Genomic DNA, 19755 nt, shown 5'->3' on the forward strand with positions numbered 1-19755 from the left:
GTTCAGATCGGTCCATAACCTGATATAGCTGCCATATAAACCGATCTTGGGTCTTGACTTCTTGAGCCTTTAGAGGGCGCAATTATTAACCGATTTGCCTGAAATTTTGTACGACAGATCCTCTCATGTCAATCAACATACGTGTTTATTATGGTCTGAACCGGTCTATAGCCCGATACAGCTCCCATATAAATCGATCTCTCTATTTTACTTCTTGAGCCCCCAAAGGGCGCAACTCTTATTCGAATTGGCTGACATTTTACACAGGTCTCCAACAAATAATTTAATTGTGGTCCAAACCGGACCATATCTTGATATCGCTGTAATAGCAGAGCAAATCTTTTCTTATATCCTTTTGTGCCTAAGAAGAGATGCCGGGAAAAGACGTCGACAAATTCGATCCATGGTGGAGGGTATATAAGATTCGGCCCGGCCGAACTTGGCACGCTTTTACTTGTTTAGTTTGTGCGGGTCGTCAACGCTAAGGGGATTTGTTTACACTATTCCTTTGTTTCTCATAGTTTTCCGGAGGCGGATTACTGGTCCAGCGTCTCAACCGCATGGGTTTTGTAGGATCGCTTGCTTCAAGATCCGACGCTCGCCTCCAGCCGCCCCTAACCTGGGAACAGACGCTGATTTTGGCCTTTGTTTTTTTTTTAAACGCGCCAATACCTCGCCTTATCATTGGCACTCAGTATTTAACTAAGAGCCAGTGCCACCTGACTCCTCACTGATACACTCCTCTCTCATAGTTTATCGGGGGGAGGGTTACTGGCCCAGCGCCCCAACCTCATGGGTTTTGTGGGATTACACATGTATCGCTAGTAGTCACGAGCCGCTTGCTTCAAGATCCGACGCTCGCCTCCAGCCGGCCCTATCCTGGGAACGAACGCTGATGTTGGCCATTGGTTATTTGAAGGCGCCAATACCTCGCCTTATCATTGGCACTCATTATTTAATTAAGAGCCAGTACCACCTGACTCCTCACTGAGACACTCCTCTCGAAAATCGCTGACTGTCCGTGAGCACATTTGCAGCTTCTCCGCATAAAGACGGAGCTTACCACCATACGCAACTTGTGGACGCGCCCGTTTCCTTTGTTTCTCATAATAATTCTCATAGTTTTCCGGGGGAGGGTTACTGGCCCAGCTCCCCAACCGCATGGGTTTTTTGTGGGATCGCACATGTATCGCTCGTAGTCACGAGCCGCTTGCTTCAAGATCCGACGCTCGCCTCCAGCCGGCCCTAACCTGGGAACAGACGCTGATTTTGGCCATTGGTTATTTGAAAGCGCCAATACCTCGTCTTGTCATCATTGGTACTCAGTATTTAACTAAGAGCCAGTGCCACCTGACTCCTCACTGAGGCACTCCTCTCGAAAATCGCTGACTGTCCGCGAGCACATTTGCAGCTTCTCCGCATAAAAACTGCGCTTCCACCATCCTCAACTTGTGGACGCGCCCGGTAGCTTTCAGCTAAGCTTCCCGTGATAACGATGGACAACACACAAGTCGGAGCTCAAAGTTCCCGACCGTGTTGTGGTGCTCATAGTTATCCCGTGTTGGCCGGGATTATCTGCCCTTAAAGCAAAGCTCCCTATCTAAAAACTTGTGAAATAAAATAAATTTCACTAGTTTGCACCTAATTTTAAGCATTACCAGATATGTATGAGTGTTTGTAAGTGCCTGAAAAAAACTTAGTAATGACCCCATTTGGGAGTGTTTTTCTTATTTGGTGTTTGATAATGGTGTCAATAGTTCAAATTCAATTTTACCCAATCATAATTAATTTGCAGTTATGGCAAAGCCATACAAAGTACGCCATATGTATGTTGAGCATATAAGGAGGAAGGAGGAGGAGGAGGTGAGGTAACAGCAGCAGGAGGCTTGCGAGAAAAAAACACCATTTCAAACTTTTATAACCTATCAATAAATCTTGGATATGTAGCTTTTGGCAATGGCCTGACCGCAGACATATGACGACACACCCTGCAAACACTCGCTGTTTATAGAGAATTTTTATATGCCCCTATAACGAAGCCTTATTTTTTGGTTTTCTTTTTTTCTTGTTGTTGTTGTTTTTATATGGTGGTGTCTTAACATATCTGCAAAGGCCCGGCGGTCTAGTACTAAGCGATTGAGTTTAAATTACTGAACTCAAAGTGTTTCCCTATTTGGCTGGAGTTGGAGTAAACGAAATGAAAAAAAAAGACTAGCTCTGACGTTTGTGGCATTTTCATATGCAATTGTTGTAACTCTGCCCTCATTGGGATGATATTCAAATGTTTTATGAATTGCTGCCTTGCCGACAATTTGCCGCTGTTAAACATTTTGACATAAAGTCCATTTTGGTTTTTTTCTTACAATTTTTAATTTTCAAAATAATTGAAGTGGCTGGCTTACATGGTTGTTAGCCATGTGACTATTGCTACTGCTCTTGCAGTGGTGGTTCCTCTCAAGCTGTTATGTTACTTACTTTTGGTATTTATGGCCTGTCTGGCATAGTTGGCTGGGTTTAAGGTTCCAGCCATATAGACTATCAGCCTTCAATTCATGCTTATATTTAGCATAACCATGACATAATGGTACAGTTTAATTAAATGGTGTCTTGAGGCGTGTCGTCAATGTCCATATGGCAAACATTGATGGTCATTGGTTTCCCATCCTCCAATCGAACACAAAGGCGGCGAATATTACAAGAGTTGCATAAAATGTTATGTCACATATTCTGATTTTTTTTATTAGCAAAAGGAGAATTGACACAAGTTTCAAAATTGGATATGATCCAGAAGTGGGGACATGTTACAAGAATGTTCGAAAAACATTGGTTTATTGGTTCCATACTGCATATAACCGTACGGAGTTCCTTCTACTTCTCCCATGGGACGCCTCCCCAGGTGGTGAATTGGGGAAAACTCCTCAGTTATGAGGGGTATAGCAGAAATAAAATATGCGGATCTGCGCCTGGAATGTCCCCACTCTCTATAGAGAAGGTGCAGTATACGCGCTGGTGGTCGTATTGGAGAAGTACAAGTCAAATATTGGGTTGCCCAAAAAGTAATTGCGGATTTTTTAAAAGAAAGTAAATGCATTTTTAATAGAACTTAGAATGAACTTTAATCAAATACACTTTTTTTACACTTTTTTTCTAAAGCAAGCTAAAAGTAACAGCTGATAACTGACAGAAGAAAGAATGCAATTACAGAGTCACAAGCTGTGATAAAATTTGTCAAAGCCGACTATATGAAAAATCCGCAATTACTTTTTGGGCAACCCAATATTACTGCCTTACAGGAAGTGCGATGGACTGGGAATGGCGTCACTACAACACCAAACGGTGACTAACTATACTACAGCTGCCATAACAAGAGACATGAATTTGGCTGTGGATGATTTGGCTTTACTCCAGTGAATGAGAGGCTAGCCACAATCCGCATAAAAGCCAAATTCTTCAACATCAACCTTATTTGTGCCCATGCCCCAGCGAGCAGGCCAAGAATATTTTCTATGAACGCTTAGAGAGAGAATATGATCGCTGCCCCGCCCACATGATATGGAAGTCGTTCTGGGAGATTTTAATGCTAAAATAGGGAAGAAAGACATCTTTGGTCCAACAGTCGGAAAGTTTAGCCTACACAAGAAAAAGTCCAGTAATGGGTTGAGGCTGGAGGTTGGTTGGAGGCCACCCTAATAAAGATGTTAGCATGTCCGCCTGTGACGCTGAACGTTTGGGTTCGAATCCTGGCGAGACCATCAGTAAACGTTTTAAGCGGTGGTTTTGCCCTCCAAATACTGGCAACATTTGTAAGGTACTATGCCATGTAAAACTTCGCTTCTAAGAGGTGTCGCACTGCGGCACGCAGTTCGGCCTCTGCTATAAAAAGGAGGCCCCTTATCATTAAGCTTCGGACTGCACTCATTGATATGTGAGAAGTTTTCCCCTTGTTACTTAGTGGAATGTTCATGGGCAAAATTTGCATATGCATGGGTTGAGGCTGATAGATTTCGCCGCGCCAAAACAAAAAATGGTAGTTAGCAATACCAGATATCAACATAAAAATATTCACAAAGCCACATCAAAACACGAGGAACCAAATTGATCACGTTGTGATAGATACATGGCATTCATCCAGCGTCTAAGATGTACGATCGATCCATGAAGCGAATATAGATTCTGATCATTACCTTGTTGCAGCAAAGGTTCCCACCCGTTTGAACATGGCGAGGGAATGACGATCTGACACTGCATGGAAACTGGACATTGAAAAGCTGCAAACACAACAGATAGCAACGGCATACTCCATACTCGACTGACCCAACTGCTAGATAAAAGCACTCCTTGTTCTGATGATATAAAGGCGCAGTGGCAAACTATTGCCCACTCCATGGAAAATGCCAAGAAATCCTTGCTTGGGTACCGGAAGCCTCCCCCAAGAAACCCATGGTACTACCAAGAGTGTCAAGATGCTACTGAAGCCAAGAATGCGGCATATAGAGCAACCCTGCAATCCATAGCAACGCGCCAGATGAAGGAGAGGTATCGGGAAAAAAGGAGAGCGGAGAAACGTCTATTACGCAAAAAGGAAATGGAAAGACGTGAGTACCCCACTCGACTGTCCCAACTACTTGATGAAAGCACTCCTTGTTCCGATGATATAATGGCGCAGTGGCAAACTATTGCCCACTCCATGAAAAATGCCAAGAAATCCTTGCTTGGGTACCGGAAGCCTCCCCCAAGAAACCCATGGTACTACCAAGGGTGTCAAGATGCTACTGAAGCCAAGAATGCGGCATATAGAGCAATCCTGCAATCAGTAGCAAGGCGCCAAATAAAAGAGAGGTATAGGGAGAAAAGGAGAGAGGAGAAACGTCTATTACGCAAAAAGGAAAAGGACATGGAAAGACGTGAGTGTGAGCGAATTGAGATGTACAGGAGTCAGAACGAAGACCGGAAATTCAACCAAAGAATTAAACTTCAAACCGATGGCAAACCGTAGGCAAATCCTACTGCAGAGACAAAGAAGGAAATCTGCTAACTGACACAGGAAACAACATGCTGAGGATATGGAAAGAACATTTTACCCTACTGCTATTGTCTGAGGATAACGGCGAAGAGGATACCGCAGAACCAATCCCAGATGATGGTACAGAATGTTTACCTCCTAATCAGAATGAGGTCCAAGTAGCAGTGACCGGACAAAAGAATAACAAGGCAGCAGGAGCCGACGGGTTACCCGCTGAACTATTTATGACCGGAGGCGACATGCTGATAAGGCGTATGCGTCAGCTTGTCTGCGCAATCTGTCTAGAAGAACCCATACCCGATGATTGAAACCTCAGCATACTATGTCCCGTGCACAAGAAAGGAGATAAGACGGAATGTGCCACCTACAGAGGAATAAGTCTCCCCTAATCGCATGGAAGATACTCTCGAGCGTACTGTGTGAAAGATTGAAACCTAAAGTCAATGAGATAATTGGGCCCTATCAATGGGGTTTTAGACCTGGTAAATCCACCCTAGACCAGATACTCACACGGAGCTAAATCCTGGAAAAGACCCTAGAAGGACAATTCAATGCCTACCATCTCTTAGTTGACTATAATGCCACTTTCGATACAACTTTAAGTACAAAGGTATTTCAAGCCATGTCTGAGTTTGGTATCCCTGCAAAATTAATAAGACTCTGCAGGATGACATTTACCGATACGCGTTCCTCAGTAAGAATAGGAAAGAATCTCTCCGAACCATTTAATACCAAACGAGGTTTCAGACAAGGAGACAGCCTATCTTGTGATCTCTTTAATATCCTGCTGCAGAAGATTATACAAGATGTAGATGTGAAGAGATATGGCACATTAATCACAAGACAGCACATGCTACTCGCCTATGCCGACGACATCGATATCATAGGTCGGTCACCGTAGGTAGTAACTGCAGCCTGTGAAAGAATCGAAAGAGAGTGCAAAGAGTGAAAGTTCAAAGGTATTTCAAGCCATCTCTGAGTTTGGTATCCCTGTATATTAAGTAAGTAAGTAAATGGATTCGGTCTTTTATTGTCGTCGAAAGCAAAACCAACTCTTCTATCATACAATTCCGGATTAAATCTAAAATTCCGCAAAAAAATTCCATTATACAATGCGACACGCCAACCCAACCCGATGACTACGAATCATAGGATCAATCCTCCTCCCAACTCGACTCAGTGATACGCTCTCGACCAAAAGGAGACACTAAACTTGTTATGGGAGATTTTAATGCCAAGGAGGGCAATAACAACAATAATCTACAATCAATCATGGGAATGCAAGAACTTGGCGATACCAGGAATGACAATTATGACAAATTGATTGATTACTGCGCAAGCAACTGGCACTTTATTGGAGGCACAAAATTCCCCCATAAAAATAGATGCACAAATATACTGTGGAATCACCAGATGGAAACACCTGTAATCAAATCGACCACTTACATATCAGCAAATTCTTTCTGGGTTCGCTGATGCATGTGAAAACTAGACGAGGAGACGACATCGTTAGTGACCACATGCTCTGAGTGGCCCTAGTGCTCTACGTCTTCGCCCAGCCGTCGTGAAAAGTACTCAAACAAAAAGCACAAAGTTCAACCTCTTAAACCTTAAAATACCCCGAAATAGCGCCCGAATACAAGGCAACATTAACGGAGAAGCTGCATGTATGGAGACGGTCATATCTATCATAGACATTGCTAGACAATCCCCAAAACCAGGGATAAACAACGAAATTATAAAGGAAATAAAACACCGGAAACGTCTAAGCAACGCTCTGCTACCAGCAAAATCAAGTGTAACTAAAGTCGCAGCCAGGACTGAATATCGCGCTTCCGGCTCGTTGGTCAATTGCCTAGTTCGCAGAGATAAGCGAATATATTTTATATGCTGGCAGAGCAAGCCGAAAATGCTGCTAATATTGGAAACATGCGTGGTGTCTAACAAATGAGCGCCAACAATATAAGGCCAACGGCAATAATAAAAGATAAGGACGTATCGGAATTAAAAGCACCCGAACATCCAGACACAGTATAGCTGTGAGCACCAAACAAGCTGGAACACTGAGGCCGGATCTGTGTGGTGTTTATTGCTGTCAGGAGAAGCTTAGCTGCGAGCTTCCGGGCGCCTCCACAGGTTGCGGATAGTGGAATGCTTTAAACAGAGTATCTGAAACGGCAGTCGAGGACAATCAGCGGTATCGGGCGGAGAGTCTCAGTGACACAAATACTGAGTGCCTATGATGCTCGATATGACAATGTGAGTTATTGGCGCTTTGTCATATCGTATCGACTGCAGCTATCGGTCCTTTAGACCGGAACGAGTCACCTATAAGAGCTTTACGGGGATCGCCAACTCCACATGAAAATATGGCTACAACAACAACGTCTACAGCAATTAGAGCGATGGCGCGGTTTCTTCAGCCACCCTGTTCCCGCGGCCATCGGTCCTTTGGACCGTAACGATCTTGCTCACCCATAGGAGCTTGACGAGGATCCCCAACCCCACATAAAAAAGGGGCTACAACAACAACGTCAACAGCAATTAGAGCGATGGCGCGGTTTCTTCAGCTCCAAAGGACCAGCAACCGAGGACGTAAGCTCCGACCATCTTAATACCTCTGTGCGCCAAAACCCACGCGGGGATATATCTAGGGCCAACCCACCCACCTGCGAAAATAAATTGAGGCCCTTCTGGTCTCTCTCAAAAACGGCAAATCAGCCGGTTCTGATGTTATACCTGCTGAATTGTTGCGGTATGGGCCACTACCCATAGATCAAGTGATCACATAAAAAATCAGGGAGACCTTTGGATACAAACGCTGTCCCCATGATATGGAAGAATGGGTTCATGGTTACAATTCCAAAGAAGGGTGAGCTCAACCAGTGTAAAAACTGGAGGGGGATTACATTACTAAACGCAATAAATGATGGCAAGCCTTCTTCTGCAGCGTTTTTTTTTTTTGCCTTGACTTGCCAGCATCTTGAGGAAGGAACCAGCAGGTTTTTATCGACTAGGACGTTTTTGTGTCGACCACATTAACTCCCTGCTCATCTGCAGATCTTAATACACTCCTTTACCTTTTATTCATCGACTTTGAGCGTGCTTTTGACACAGTTTCGCAAAATTCAATGTGGAGCATGCCGTTGCAAAGAGCATCCCTGAAAAAAATTGTGACACTAATTAGGGAGCTGTATAGGAATGCCACCGTAGCGCAGAGGTAAGCATGTCCGCCTATGACGCTGAACGTCTCGGTTCCTGGTGAGAACATCATACAAATTTTCAACGGTGGTTTTCCTCTCCTAATACTGGTGACATTTGTGAGGTACTATGCCATGTAAAACTTCGCTTCAAAGAGGTGTCGCACTGCGGCATGCCGTTCAGACTCGGCTGTAAAAAGGAGACCCCTTATCATTGAGCTTAAACTTGAATCGGACAGCGCTCATTGATATGTGAGATGTTTGCCCTTGTTCCTTATTGGAATGTTCATGGGCAAAATTTGCATTTGCATTTATTGCCACATAACCACGTTCGACAACCCCGTCTATTAGCTATACTTTTCCCAATTCATGTGTTTTCGTTTAATGACAGGTTTATTGTCTGCGACAATTACACTACTTCCATGGTGCACATGATTCTGTGCATCGGTTGGAAGTTTTATTGATTTTTTTTTATTTATTTATGATGTAAAAACTTCTCCACAAATAGGTGTCGCACTGCGGCACATCGTTCGGACTCGGCTATAAAAAGAAGGTCTCTTATCGTTGAGCTTAAACTTGAAACGGAGAGCACTCATTGATATGTGAGAGGGCAAACTTCTGAACTTCTTAATGCAAATTTTGTATAGAAATACTGAAGTTTCAGGCCGTTTCAATGGAAAAGAAGCCGACCTTTCGGGATCGACAAAGGAGTGAGGCAGGTTTGCATGCTGTCACCGACGATATTTTTAATTTTATTAGACTCCATATTAGAAGTAACTAATGTTGAGGCACCCTATAGCTTACGCTGGGCTATTATGGGCTCCCTCGGAGACATCGATTACGCGGATGGTATAGGCCTCTTTGCGCATCGCTTCGAGCACATAAAGGTGAAACTGGAACGATTGAATGAAAATGCTGCTTTAGTAGGTCTGGGTATAAACATAGCAAAGACCAAAATGATGAAGATAGTTACATCAAATCTGGCGTCGCTCACTATAAACGACCATACCATTGAAGACGTTGCCAACTTCTCCTATCTTGGCAGCAAAATAACAAAGGACGAAAGATCAGAGGCAGACATACGCGTACGTATCAACAAGCCTATAAGCGCTTTTCTTAAAGTTAACAAAGTTTGGAGATGCATTGACATCTCACATAACACAATAGTCGGAATATTCAACAGTAGTGTGAAATCTATTTTATTATATGGTTTTATTGGTTGCCCAAAAAGTAATTGCGGATTTTTTAAAAGAAAGTAAATGCATTTTTAATAAAACTTAGAATGAACTTTAATCAAATATACTTTTTTTTACACTTTTTTTCTAAAGCAAGCTAAAAGTAACAGCTGACAACGGACAGAAGAAAGAATGCAATTACAGAGTCACAAGCTGTGAAAAAATTTGTCAACGCCGACTATATGAAAAATCCGCAATTACTTTTTGGGCAACCCAATATTATATGGTTGTACAAATAGGAGATTGACACAAGCGGCTACCCGCAAAGTCCAAGTTTTCGTAGATCGCTGCTTACCACAAGTACTTCGAATTTTCTGGCCAAACCGTATTTCAAATGAAGTATTGCAAATAAGAACAAACACTTCCCCTGTCGATTTAGAAATCCGGAAGAGAAAATGGATCGCGATCATATAGCGATAAATGTCCTAGACTGTAACCCGCAAGAACAGCGAGGGAGGGAACGACCGCAAAACACATGCACCCGCTGTACGAAGAGAGAGTTGGAATAAACCAACGATGGTCAACGATAGAGCTCGATGGAGAGAGCTTGTTGATGCCCTATGTTCACACTGAACTGGTTACTATTGGCCATATTTATACTCTACACCACCACTGTAGACAGGCTTTTTAAGGCTGTAGTCGCCACAAGTTTTATTCGATCTTAATAAAAGTTAGCGTGAGGTGTTTTATTTAAAGTCCCAGATGTGTGCTAAATTTCATCAAAGTCGGTCCAGATTTTTATATATCTCCGATATATCTTTTATCCGTGATGGCCTTAAAGTCTGTAGTAGCGACCATCTAAGACCTACCAACATTTTTTTTACAAGGTTCTACTGAGTTTTTCAAGAGTTATGCAAAATTTAAGGAGGTGATTATAAGAGGCTGACCAAAGTAGCACAACTAGTAATCCACGCTGTGATGTTCCAGGTCTTAACACATCTCTAATCCCAATTTTTTAAAGTTTGTTATCCTGTAATGCATATGGGTATAAATTAAGTTTTTTGGCTATTATAAGGCACCATTCATGGAAATCTTTAAACTTTATTTAAAATAGTGACAAAAAATCGTATTCACTTCCTCTTAAGTCCCAACCATTTCTAGTTTCTCCATCCTTCTAAAATTTCTCATTTTTAATTCACCTTTCATATCTGCCCACCTTTTTGTTTGTTTGTTTGCTTTACAGGAGGACCTACTCATTCATGGCGATTCGGTTTATGATATCATCGATAAACAAGATCATTCAGCCATACAGGCCGAACTCAATCGCAATGTGCCACCGCAACCTGGGCAACATATCAATTCGGCGGCAGCAGCCGCTGCAGCCATATCCAATCTGGAGGGTGAGCATCGCATGTTTCTGTGTCGCATGAACGTTAGTCGCAATGCTCGCAGACAAATGCGTTTTGGAGATCAAAAGGTAAGCTGTTCAAAATGGCATGCGACGAGATTATATCGGGGCAGCAGCAGCTGCAGCAGTAAAAAAAAGAATCTTTATTAATATCTCTTATCTGTTGGCAAAAACAAACAAAACGCTATTGAATTAATCATGATGCGAAAAATGATTAACTATTATTGCAAAACTCATCCATATGTATGTCGCATGTACTACTACTACTCGAAGAGGGGAAATATTGCATATTTATTACGAGTATTATTATTATTTCACTTTGCCAAAGATTTTAACAGAATATCAATTTTGTTACTTCTTTTTGTTTATAATTTCATAAAGACAATTGTATCTATTGCGTGTTTGCTGATTGCGAAAACGTTAATGATGCGCCATAGTAGTCTTAATAAATGAATAGAAGTTGTATAGCCTCATGCCAAGAGAACGGGTATTTTATTTAAAAAATTTCTTTAATTTTATTTTTTTTATTATAATTAATTTGATTGTGATTTTTACTGTGCTTAATGTCAATAGCATTGTATGAAACTGTTTAATTAAAGGCAAGGCATTATCATTAATATAAGCTAATCTGTTACAAAAAAAAATAAGGTATTAAAACTTAAGGTATGGAGTGAAACTCATTAGTTTCCAATTCCCAGATTAAGGATTTTTCTTAAAATTATGGTAATAATCTAACCTAATGCCAGATGTTGGGGTTTCCGCTTTGTGGAACTGAGAAAACCGAGTTTGTGTCTTAAGTCTTTCGTTTTAGGTTACATTAACCCATTACTCTCAATTCCCTTATTAGGTTTTGATGAAATTTCATATATTCATTATTCTGAGCATTTATATTGACGTTGTAATATCTTTAAAGGTTTCTAAACGAAATTTGAAAAAAATATTTTTAAAGAGTTTTTCAAAAAAAAAAACAAATTTTTGATAAAAATTTTCTTTTTTTCATTTCCTAATTAACCTTAGTTTTACAACAACAATAATCATTTTTGTTGTTGTAAAACTTAAAGAGAGGAGCTAATTTCATCATTCCCCAATTCCCGGACTAAAGATTTTTCTTAAAATTATGGAAAGAATCTAACCTAAGATGTTGGGGTTTGCACTTTGTGGAACTGAGAAACCGAGTTTGTGTCTTAAGTCTTTCGTTTTGGATTACATTAACCCATTACTCTCAATTCCCTTATTAGGTTTTGATGAAATTTCATATACTCATTATTCATAGCATTTATATTGACGTTGTAATATCTTTAAAGGTTTCTAAACAAAATTTGAAAGAAACATATTTTTAAAGAATTTATCTAAAAAAAAAAAAAAATTTAAAAAAAAAAAAATTTTTTTTCATATCCTAATTCACCTTAGTTTTACAACAACAATAATCATTTTTGTTGTTGTAAAACTAATCTAACTTAATGCCAGATGTTGGGGTTTCCACTTTGTGTAAATGAGAAAACCGAGTTTGTGTCTTAAGTCTTTCGTTTTGGATTACATTAACCCGTTAACACATTACTCTCAATTCCCTTATTAGGTTTTGACGACATTTTATATATTCATTATCCAGAGCATTTATATTGACGATGTTATATCTTTAAAGGTTTCTAAACGAAATTTGAAAGAAAAATATTTTTAAAGATTTTTTCTAAAAAAAAAAACAATTTTTACAAAAAGAAATTTTTTTTCATATCCTAATTGACCTTAGTTTTACAACAACAATAATCATTTTAGTTGTTGTAAAACTTAAAGAGTGGAGCGAATTTCATCATTCCCCAATTCTCGGGCGAAAGATTTTTCTTAAAATTATGGTAATAATCTAACCTAATGCCAGATGTTGGGGTTTCCGCTTTGTGGAACTGAGAAAACCGAGTTTGTGTCTTAAGTCTTTTGTTTTGGGTTACATTAACCCATTATCGCCTGATCCTGGATACCCTTGTACGATTTTAATGAAATTTGACATATTTTTAAAAATTTCTCGAAAAAATTTCAAAAAAAAATATATTTTTTTAAATTAAATTAAATTAAAATAATTAGAAAAAAATGATTTTCCAAAAAAAATTTTTTATTTCCTAATCATTGTTTGTTCCGTATAGACACAAAAAACGCTATATAGTTTTTTCAAATCGGAAGGGTGGGGGGGGGGGCGGACCCTCCCCTTACCCCAAAAGTATTACCCAATAATAAAAGTGTTCCGATCAGGACAATATGGGACTCAAAGGAAAAGTATCAAGAGTAGAGCACGAATTTCATATTAAAAATTTGGTCCAAATAACGGGGGGGCCGCCCCAGACCAAAAACCCCTCTAACTCAAAACCCCTCAAACCCAAAACCCCCTAAAATAGGTTTATTGGACGAGCATGACAATATGGAACTCAAATGAAATGTATTCCGGAGTAGTTTACGAATATGGTCAGAAATAAGGAATAGGCTTTATAATTTGATGATATTGGAAGGGGCGGACCCTCCCCCGTTACCCCAAAAACACCACCCAAAATCAAAAGTAGACCGATAAGGACAATATGGATATCAAATTAAAGGTATTGAGGAGTAGAATACGAACATTGTATTAAAAATTGGCACCGCACCCACTAGGGCACTGGAGACCATTCTAGATATCCGGCCCATGAGGCTATGAGACTTAAGGCGATGGGAGAGTGAATAGGTGATGGAAGCAGATCATATTCTCATCTAAAAGTTCAAAGCTAGAGGACTGAGAGGGATTGGGCTATACATTAAATGCCCAAGATATGAGATCCGTTTTCGACTGTCTACCCATAATACTGTCTTGAAGGCAGAGATCCGGGCGATCACAGAATGCGTGAAGTGATAATGGTGCTAACTCCAAAACGTCGAGTGTAAACATCTTAACGGACAGTAAACTGGCCATCAGGGCTTTCACAACTAGTGTAAGAAGGGGATAAACGCCTTCTCTGAACATGGCACGATCGGCATCGTTTGTTTGCCAGGACACAGCGAACTAAGAGCGGACGAGTAGGCCACAGGGGTTAAAGGCTTTCGGGGGATGAAGTCCGAGTATAGTGCGTGGGCAATGAACGCGGATGCTGTGGAATATTTCACTGTTCAGTAGGGCAATAAAAATCCTATAAGGGGATCCGGATCATGAGAAGATGTGACTATAACTGAGAGTAAGCAAAAAGGAGGTCAGTATTGCCTTAGCCATTATAACGGGTCACACAGGACTAATGGCGGACTTATGCAAAACAGATCCGGCAAGTTACAGCGTGTATAGGGTATATGAGGAAGATGATAAGACGTTGGACGGCCTGATTTCGCCAAGCGCAAACACTTCTTTGCTGGTATGATACGATGCTCGAATCAGTTTTTCAATCAAACCTTACATATAGTAAACGATATCTTGTAAATGGGGTACAGTAGTCCTACTAATCCTAATCCGATTTTAGCATTCTCTCCACCGGGGCAAGATTGAAGAAACTCTAGTAAAAGTTAGAGGATAGAGAGGGCCTGGGGGTCTCCATTGAAGGCCCAGAACTAAGGCCTGACCACCTTATGGTCCCGCATGCGGAAATCCAGGCGATCACGGAATCCTTTAGGTGGTGTGGTGTTAACGCGAGGACGTCGAGTATGAACATATTTACAGACAGTAAACAGGCCATACGGGCAATAACAACCAGAACGGAAAGATCGTAACAAAGGAAATTGACGCCTTCTCTGATGATGGCACGATCCGCATCGTTTGGGTGCCGGGCCATAATGGAGCAGACGATTTGGTAGTGAAAGCAAGAGGACTGCCGTCAATAAACTTGGTTAACCCGAAGCCTTTTTGGCAGACGCAGTCAGAGTTATGAGAGTGGAACAGACGAGGCTATTACTGAAAAGAGGTAAAAAGGAGGTCAGTATACATTTCAGTATCATCACGGGACATATAGGACTACGAGTTCACTTATGTAAAAAGGCATTTTCTTTCTTTCACTAAAAGCCATTTTCGTTCCAAAAGCTGGAAAACCTTACCCCACGAAAACGAAAGATTTTCGTCCTATTGGTCTTTCATCCTTTATACTGCCGATGAGAAAGAGGTTGATAGAAACATATCGTAGGGCAAAGATACATAGAAATCGCCTCTCTATAGTCTTTAACTATGTATTATTGTCTCTGGGTGAAAAATGCGTAAAAGTGGTCGCATATGCTGATGACGTGACAATTGCAGCAAGGGGAAGTTTTTCAGCACTCTAAGAGATAAAATTCAGGAAGCTCTACGTACGACAGTGAAGTGACTAAAGAAAATGTTGCACCTGCCTCCTTGGGAGTAGAGAATGTTCCTTTTACAGAAAGCGCAAAAATACCTGAGTGTTTTGCTGGACAGAAAATTAAACTTCAAATCCAACATTTTGGAAAGGGCAAGAAAGGCAACTCTTGCCCTATACACCTGCAAGAGAGCCATTGGCAAAAGTTGGGGGTCAAGACCGCGTGTCATGCATTGGGTATATACTGCAGTTGTCAGACCTATAATGCTATATGGTGTTGTGGTCTGTGGTCCGTCCACGGCACTTCAAAAATCCACCTAATGTTCAATAGTCAACCGGATCCAAAGGATGGCTTGTTTGTGCATCACAGACGCACTGAGAACAACACCATCTGATGCACTGAATTCAATACTACACCTAATACTTATGGACAGAGTGGCTAGACCAAGTACGGCGACCGATATCCCTGGTAACAGAAGTTACATAGACATTCTATACGGATGGTTCCAAACTAAACGAACAGGTGGGTTAGGATTGTACTCTAACGATCTAGAACTGATCATATCAAAAAGGTTAACCGACCACTGCAGTGTGTATCAAGTGGAGATCCATGCAATTAAGGAAGTGGTGGAATGGCCAAGATATAATGTCAATAAGACGATTGGCATAAATATCTTCGCAGACAGCTAGGTAGCCATTTAATCCCTGGACAACGTTTTGCTGAACACAAAAACCGCCCTCGACTGTGGCATTTCTCTCAACGAGGAAACTGAACAGTTCAAAATTCACCTGTTGTGGGTGCCGGGCCATAGAGATATCCCTGGGAATCGTAAAGCGGACGAGATTGCAAGACCAGAAACTACCTCACACACTCCAGGGACACTGGAATCTGTGGGTATGCCTCTAGCGACATGTAAGCTAAGTTTTCAGGACCACACCCGTTAGGCAACGAATGATAGATGGTCACAAAGAGGGAGCTGTGAGCATTTCAAAACTATATGTGGCCTAATCGAGACTTGAAGAGGTCTACCGCTTCCCTGTCATTGGCTAGGACAGACGTCTCAGTCATTGTGTCCGTCATGACAGGTCACTGTCTAATCGGAAAACATGGTGACAGATTGAAGGTTGCCGGCAACGACTTTTGCAGAAGCTGAACGAACATCGAGGAAGAAGAGACTATAGAACACCCTCTGTGTGTGTGTCCCGCATTAGCAGTTAGAAGGAGTTCCACTTTAGGTTCTTATTTCTTTGAGAACCTGTCTGATTTAGCGGATGTGAACATTCGCAAGTTATTGGGCTTTTTAAAGCGATCTGGATGGTTCAACGATAGGAACTAGAAGGTATCTTCCTTCTTCTGTTCCTGTGGTATCACAGTGGACGAAAACGTATAAGTGAGTCTGATGGCAGACTGCCACTTAAGCCCAATCTAACTTCAATTTGGCCCAGATCGTTTCAGATTTGGATATAGCTGTCATATAGACCGATCTCTCGATTTAAGGTTTTGGGCCCCTAAAAGGCGTATTTATTTTCCGATTTCGCTGAAATTTGGGAGAGTGGGTTATGTTAGGCCCATTGACATCTTTTTTCAATCTGATTCAGATCGGTCCAGATTTGAATATAGCAGCCATATAGACCGGTCTCTCGATTTAAGGTTTTGGGCCCATGAAAGGCGCATTTATTGTCCGATTTCGCTGCAATCTGGGAGAGTGAGTTGCATTAAGCCCCTCGATATTCTTCTTCAATTTGGCTCAGATCGGTCCAGATTTCGATATAGCTGTCATATAGACTGATCTCTCGTTTTAAAGTTTTGGGCTCATGAAAAGCGCATTTATTGTCCGATTTCGCTGAAATTTGGGACAGTGAGTTGTGTTACGTCCTTCTACATGCTTTTTTTATTTGGTCCAGATCGGTCCAGATATGGATTTAGCTGTCGTGCAGACCGTTATTTCGTTTTAAGGTCTTGGGCCCATAAGCACCTAGAGCGCAGAATAAGCCGATTACTAGCTTAGGTGTATGTCCATAGTGGTATGGGACAGATTAATATCCGCACCCCCTTATCAACCTAACATACTTTTTTGTGATTATTTTTTTTTTTATACCCTCCACCATAGGATGGGGGTATACTAATTTCGTCATTCTGTTTGTAACTTCTCGAAATATTCGTCTAAGATCCTATAATGTATATATATTCTTGATTGTCATGACATTTTAAGTCGATCTAGCCATGTCCGTCCGTCCGTCTGTCTATCGAAAACACGCTAACTTTCGAAGGAATAAAGCTATATGCCATATAAACCGATCTGGGATCTTGATTCTTGAGCCTCGAGGGGACGCAATTCTTATCCGATTTGGCTAAAATTTTGCATGAGGTGTTTTGTTATGATTTTCAACAACTGTGTCAATTATGGTTTAAATCATTCCATAACCTGATATAGCTGTTATATAAACCGATCTGGACTTCTTGAGCCTCTTGAGAGCCCATTTTCTATCCGATTTGGCTGAAATTGTGCACGACGTATTTCGTAAAGACTTCCAACAACTGTGCCAAGTATGGTTTAAATCGGTCCATAACCAGATATAGCTTCCATATAAACCGATCTGGGATCTTGACTTCTTGAGCCTCGAGTGGACGCAATTCTTATCCGATTTGGCTGAAATTTTGCATGAGGTGTTTTGTTATGATTTTCAACAACTGCGCCAATTATGGTTTAAATCCGCCCATAACCTGATGTAGCTGTCATATAAACCGATCTGGGGTCTTGACTTCTTGAGCCTCTAGAGGGCCCAATTTCTATCAGATTTGGCTGAAATTGCGCACGACGTATTTCGTAAAGAATTCCAACAACTGTGCCAAGTATGGTTTAAATCGGTCCATAACCAGATATAGCTTCCATATAAACCGATCTGGGATCTTGACTTCTTGAGCCTCGAGGGGACGCAATTCTTATCCGATTTGACTGAAATTTTGCATGAGGTGTTTTGTTATGATTTTCAACAACTGTGCCAATTATGGTTTAAATCCGCCCATAACCTGATATAGCTGTCATATAAACCGATCTGGGGTCTTGACTTCTTGAGCCTCTTGAGAGCCCATTTTCTATCCGATTTGGCTGAAATTTTGCGTGAGGTGTTTTGTTATGACTTCCAACAACTGTGCCAAATATGGTTCAAATCGGTTCATAACCAGATATAGCTGCGATATAAACCGATCTTGAATCTTGACTTCTTGTCCCACTAAATGGCGCAATTCCTATCCGATTTGGCTAAAATTTTGCGTGAGGTGTTTTGTTATGACTTCCAACAACTGTGCCAATTATGGTTTAAATCCGTCCATAACCTGATATACCTGTCATATAAACCGATCTGGGGTCTTGACTTCTTGAGCCTCTTGAGAGCCCAATTTCTATCCGATTTGGCTAAAATTTCGCACGATGTATTTCCTAAAGACTTCCAACAGCTGTTCCAAATATGGTTCAAATCGGTCCATAACCTGATATAGCTTCCATATAAACCGATCTTGAATCTTGACTTCTTGTCCCACTAGATGGCGCAATTCCTATTCGATTTGGCTGAAATTTTGCGTGAGGTGTTTTGTTATGATTGTCAACAACTGTGCCAAATATGGCTCCAATCGGTCCATAACCAGATATAGCTGCCATATAAACCGGGGGATCTGGGATCTTGACTTTTTGGGCCTCGAGAGGGTTATTATCCGATTTGGCTGAAATTCTCTCATGACCTTCAACATACGTGTCAAATATGGTCTGATTCGATCGTTAGCCTGTTACAGGTCCCATATAAACCGATCTCCCTATTTTATTTCTTGAGCCCCTAAAAGGGAAAATTCTTATTGGATTTGGCGGAAATTTTACACATAGACTTCTACTGTGGTCTCCAACATTCAATTCAATTAGCATAGCAATTATTTTCTTTCATCTTTTGTTTGTCTAAAAAGAGATACCGGGAAAGAACTCGACAAATGTGATCCATAGTCGTTTTATCTTTTGTTTGTTTAAAAAAGAGATGCCGGGAAAGAACTCGACAAATGTGATCCTTGATGGAGGGTATATAAGATTCGGCCCGGCCGAACTTAGCACGCTATTACTTGTTTTAATTATATTTTATAATTTTTCAAGTGATTAGGAGGGACTCTTCCATTCTTCTAAATTAAGTCAAGTCTGAAATGCAACAGGTGTTAAAGTGAGATGTTAAAAGATTGGAAACCCCTTATACAAAGCATCATCCAAAACCTTAAAAGGAATTCGAAAAATTTACCATCATTTACTTCAATAAATTGAAATGGCATCTCATGGCTCGTACCATGTTATCAAATCCATGAAAAGCTTAAGATATGCGAGCAATGCAATGCCACACTCTGCATGTTAAATTGAATGCTGAATTATTCATCATTCAGCATTGTTTGGGGCAGCTTATGCATAAATGCGCCAATGTCCGTCTTGCCAATTCGCATGTGTACGAATGTCAGTTTTGACTGTGCCTCATGGATGAAGATGGGGGATAAGGATGAGGGATTGTGTAGTGCCGTTGTGTTGGCTTTTTTGAAGTAAACTCAAGTGATTTATAAACTGACAAACGATGAAAGTTGTTAACTGGTATGTTGGCGTTCGTTTTCAGTTTTAGGTCTCTTACTTTAAGGTTTGAAGTGACAAGCCTACATAAGGTT

The 19755-nt window shown here is 41.0% G+C and overlaps 1 protein-coding gene across 3 annotated transcripts in view; it reads left to right on the forward strand.

The window, feature by feature from the left end:
- Positions 1 to 19755, forward strand: part of LOC106084793 (uncharacterized) — a 200046-nt gene that overhangs the window by 155142 nt on the left and 25149 nt on the right. For all 3 annotated transcript variants that reach the window (XM_059363037.1, XM_059363038.1, XM_059363039.1), the window contains one exon: positions 10642 to 10875. In XM_059363037.1, coding sequence (XP_059219020.1) covers positions 10642 to 10875 — 234 coding nt within the window. The remainder of the gene's footprint in view (positions 1 to 10641; positions 10876 to 19755) is intronic.

Source organism: Stomoxys calcitrans, chromosome 2, assembly GCF_963082655.1.
Source record: "Stomoxys calcitrans chromosome 2, idStoCalc2.1, whole genome shotgun sequence".
NCBI classification, from domain to species: domain Eukaryota; kingdom Metazoa; phylum Arthropoda; class Insecta; order Diptera; family Muscidae; genus Stomoxys; species Stomoxys calcitrans.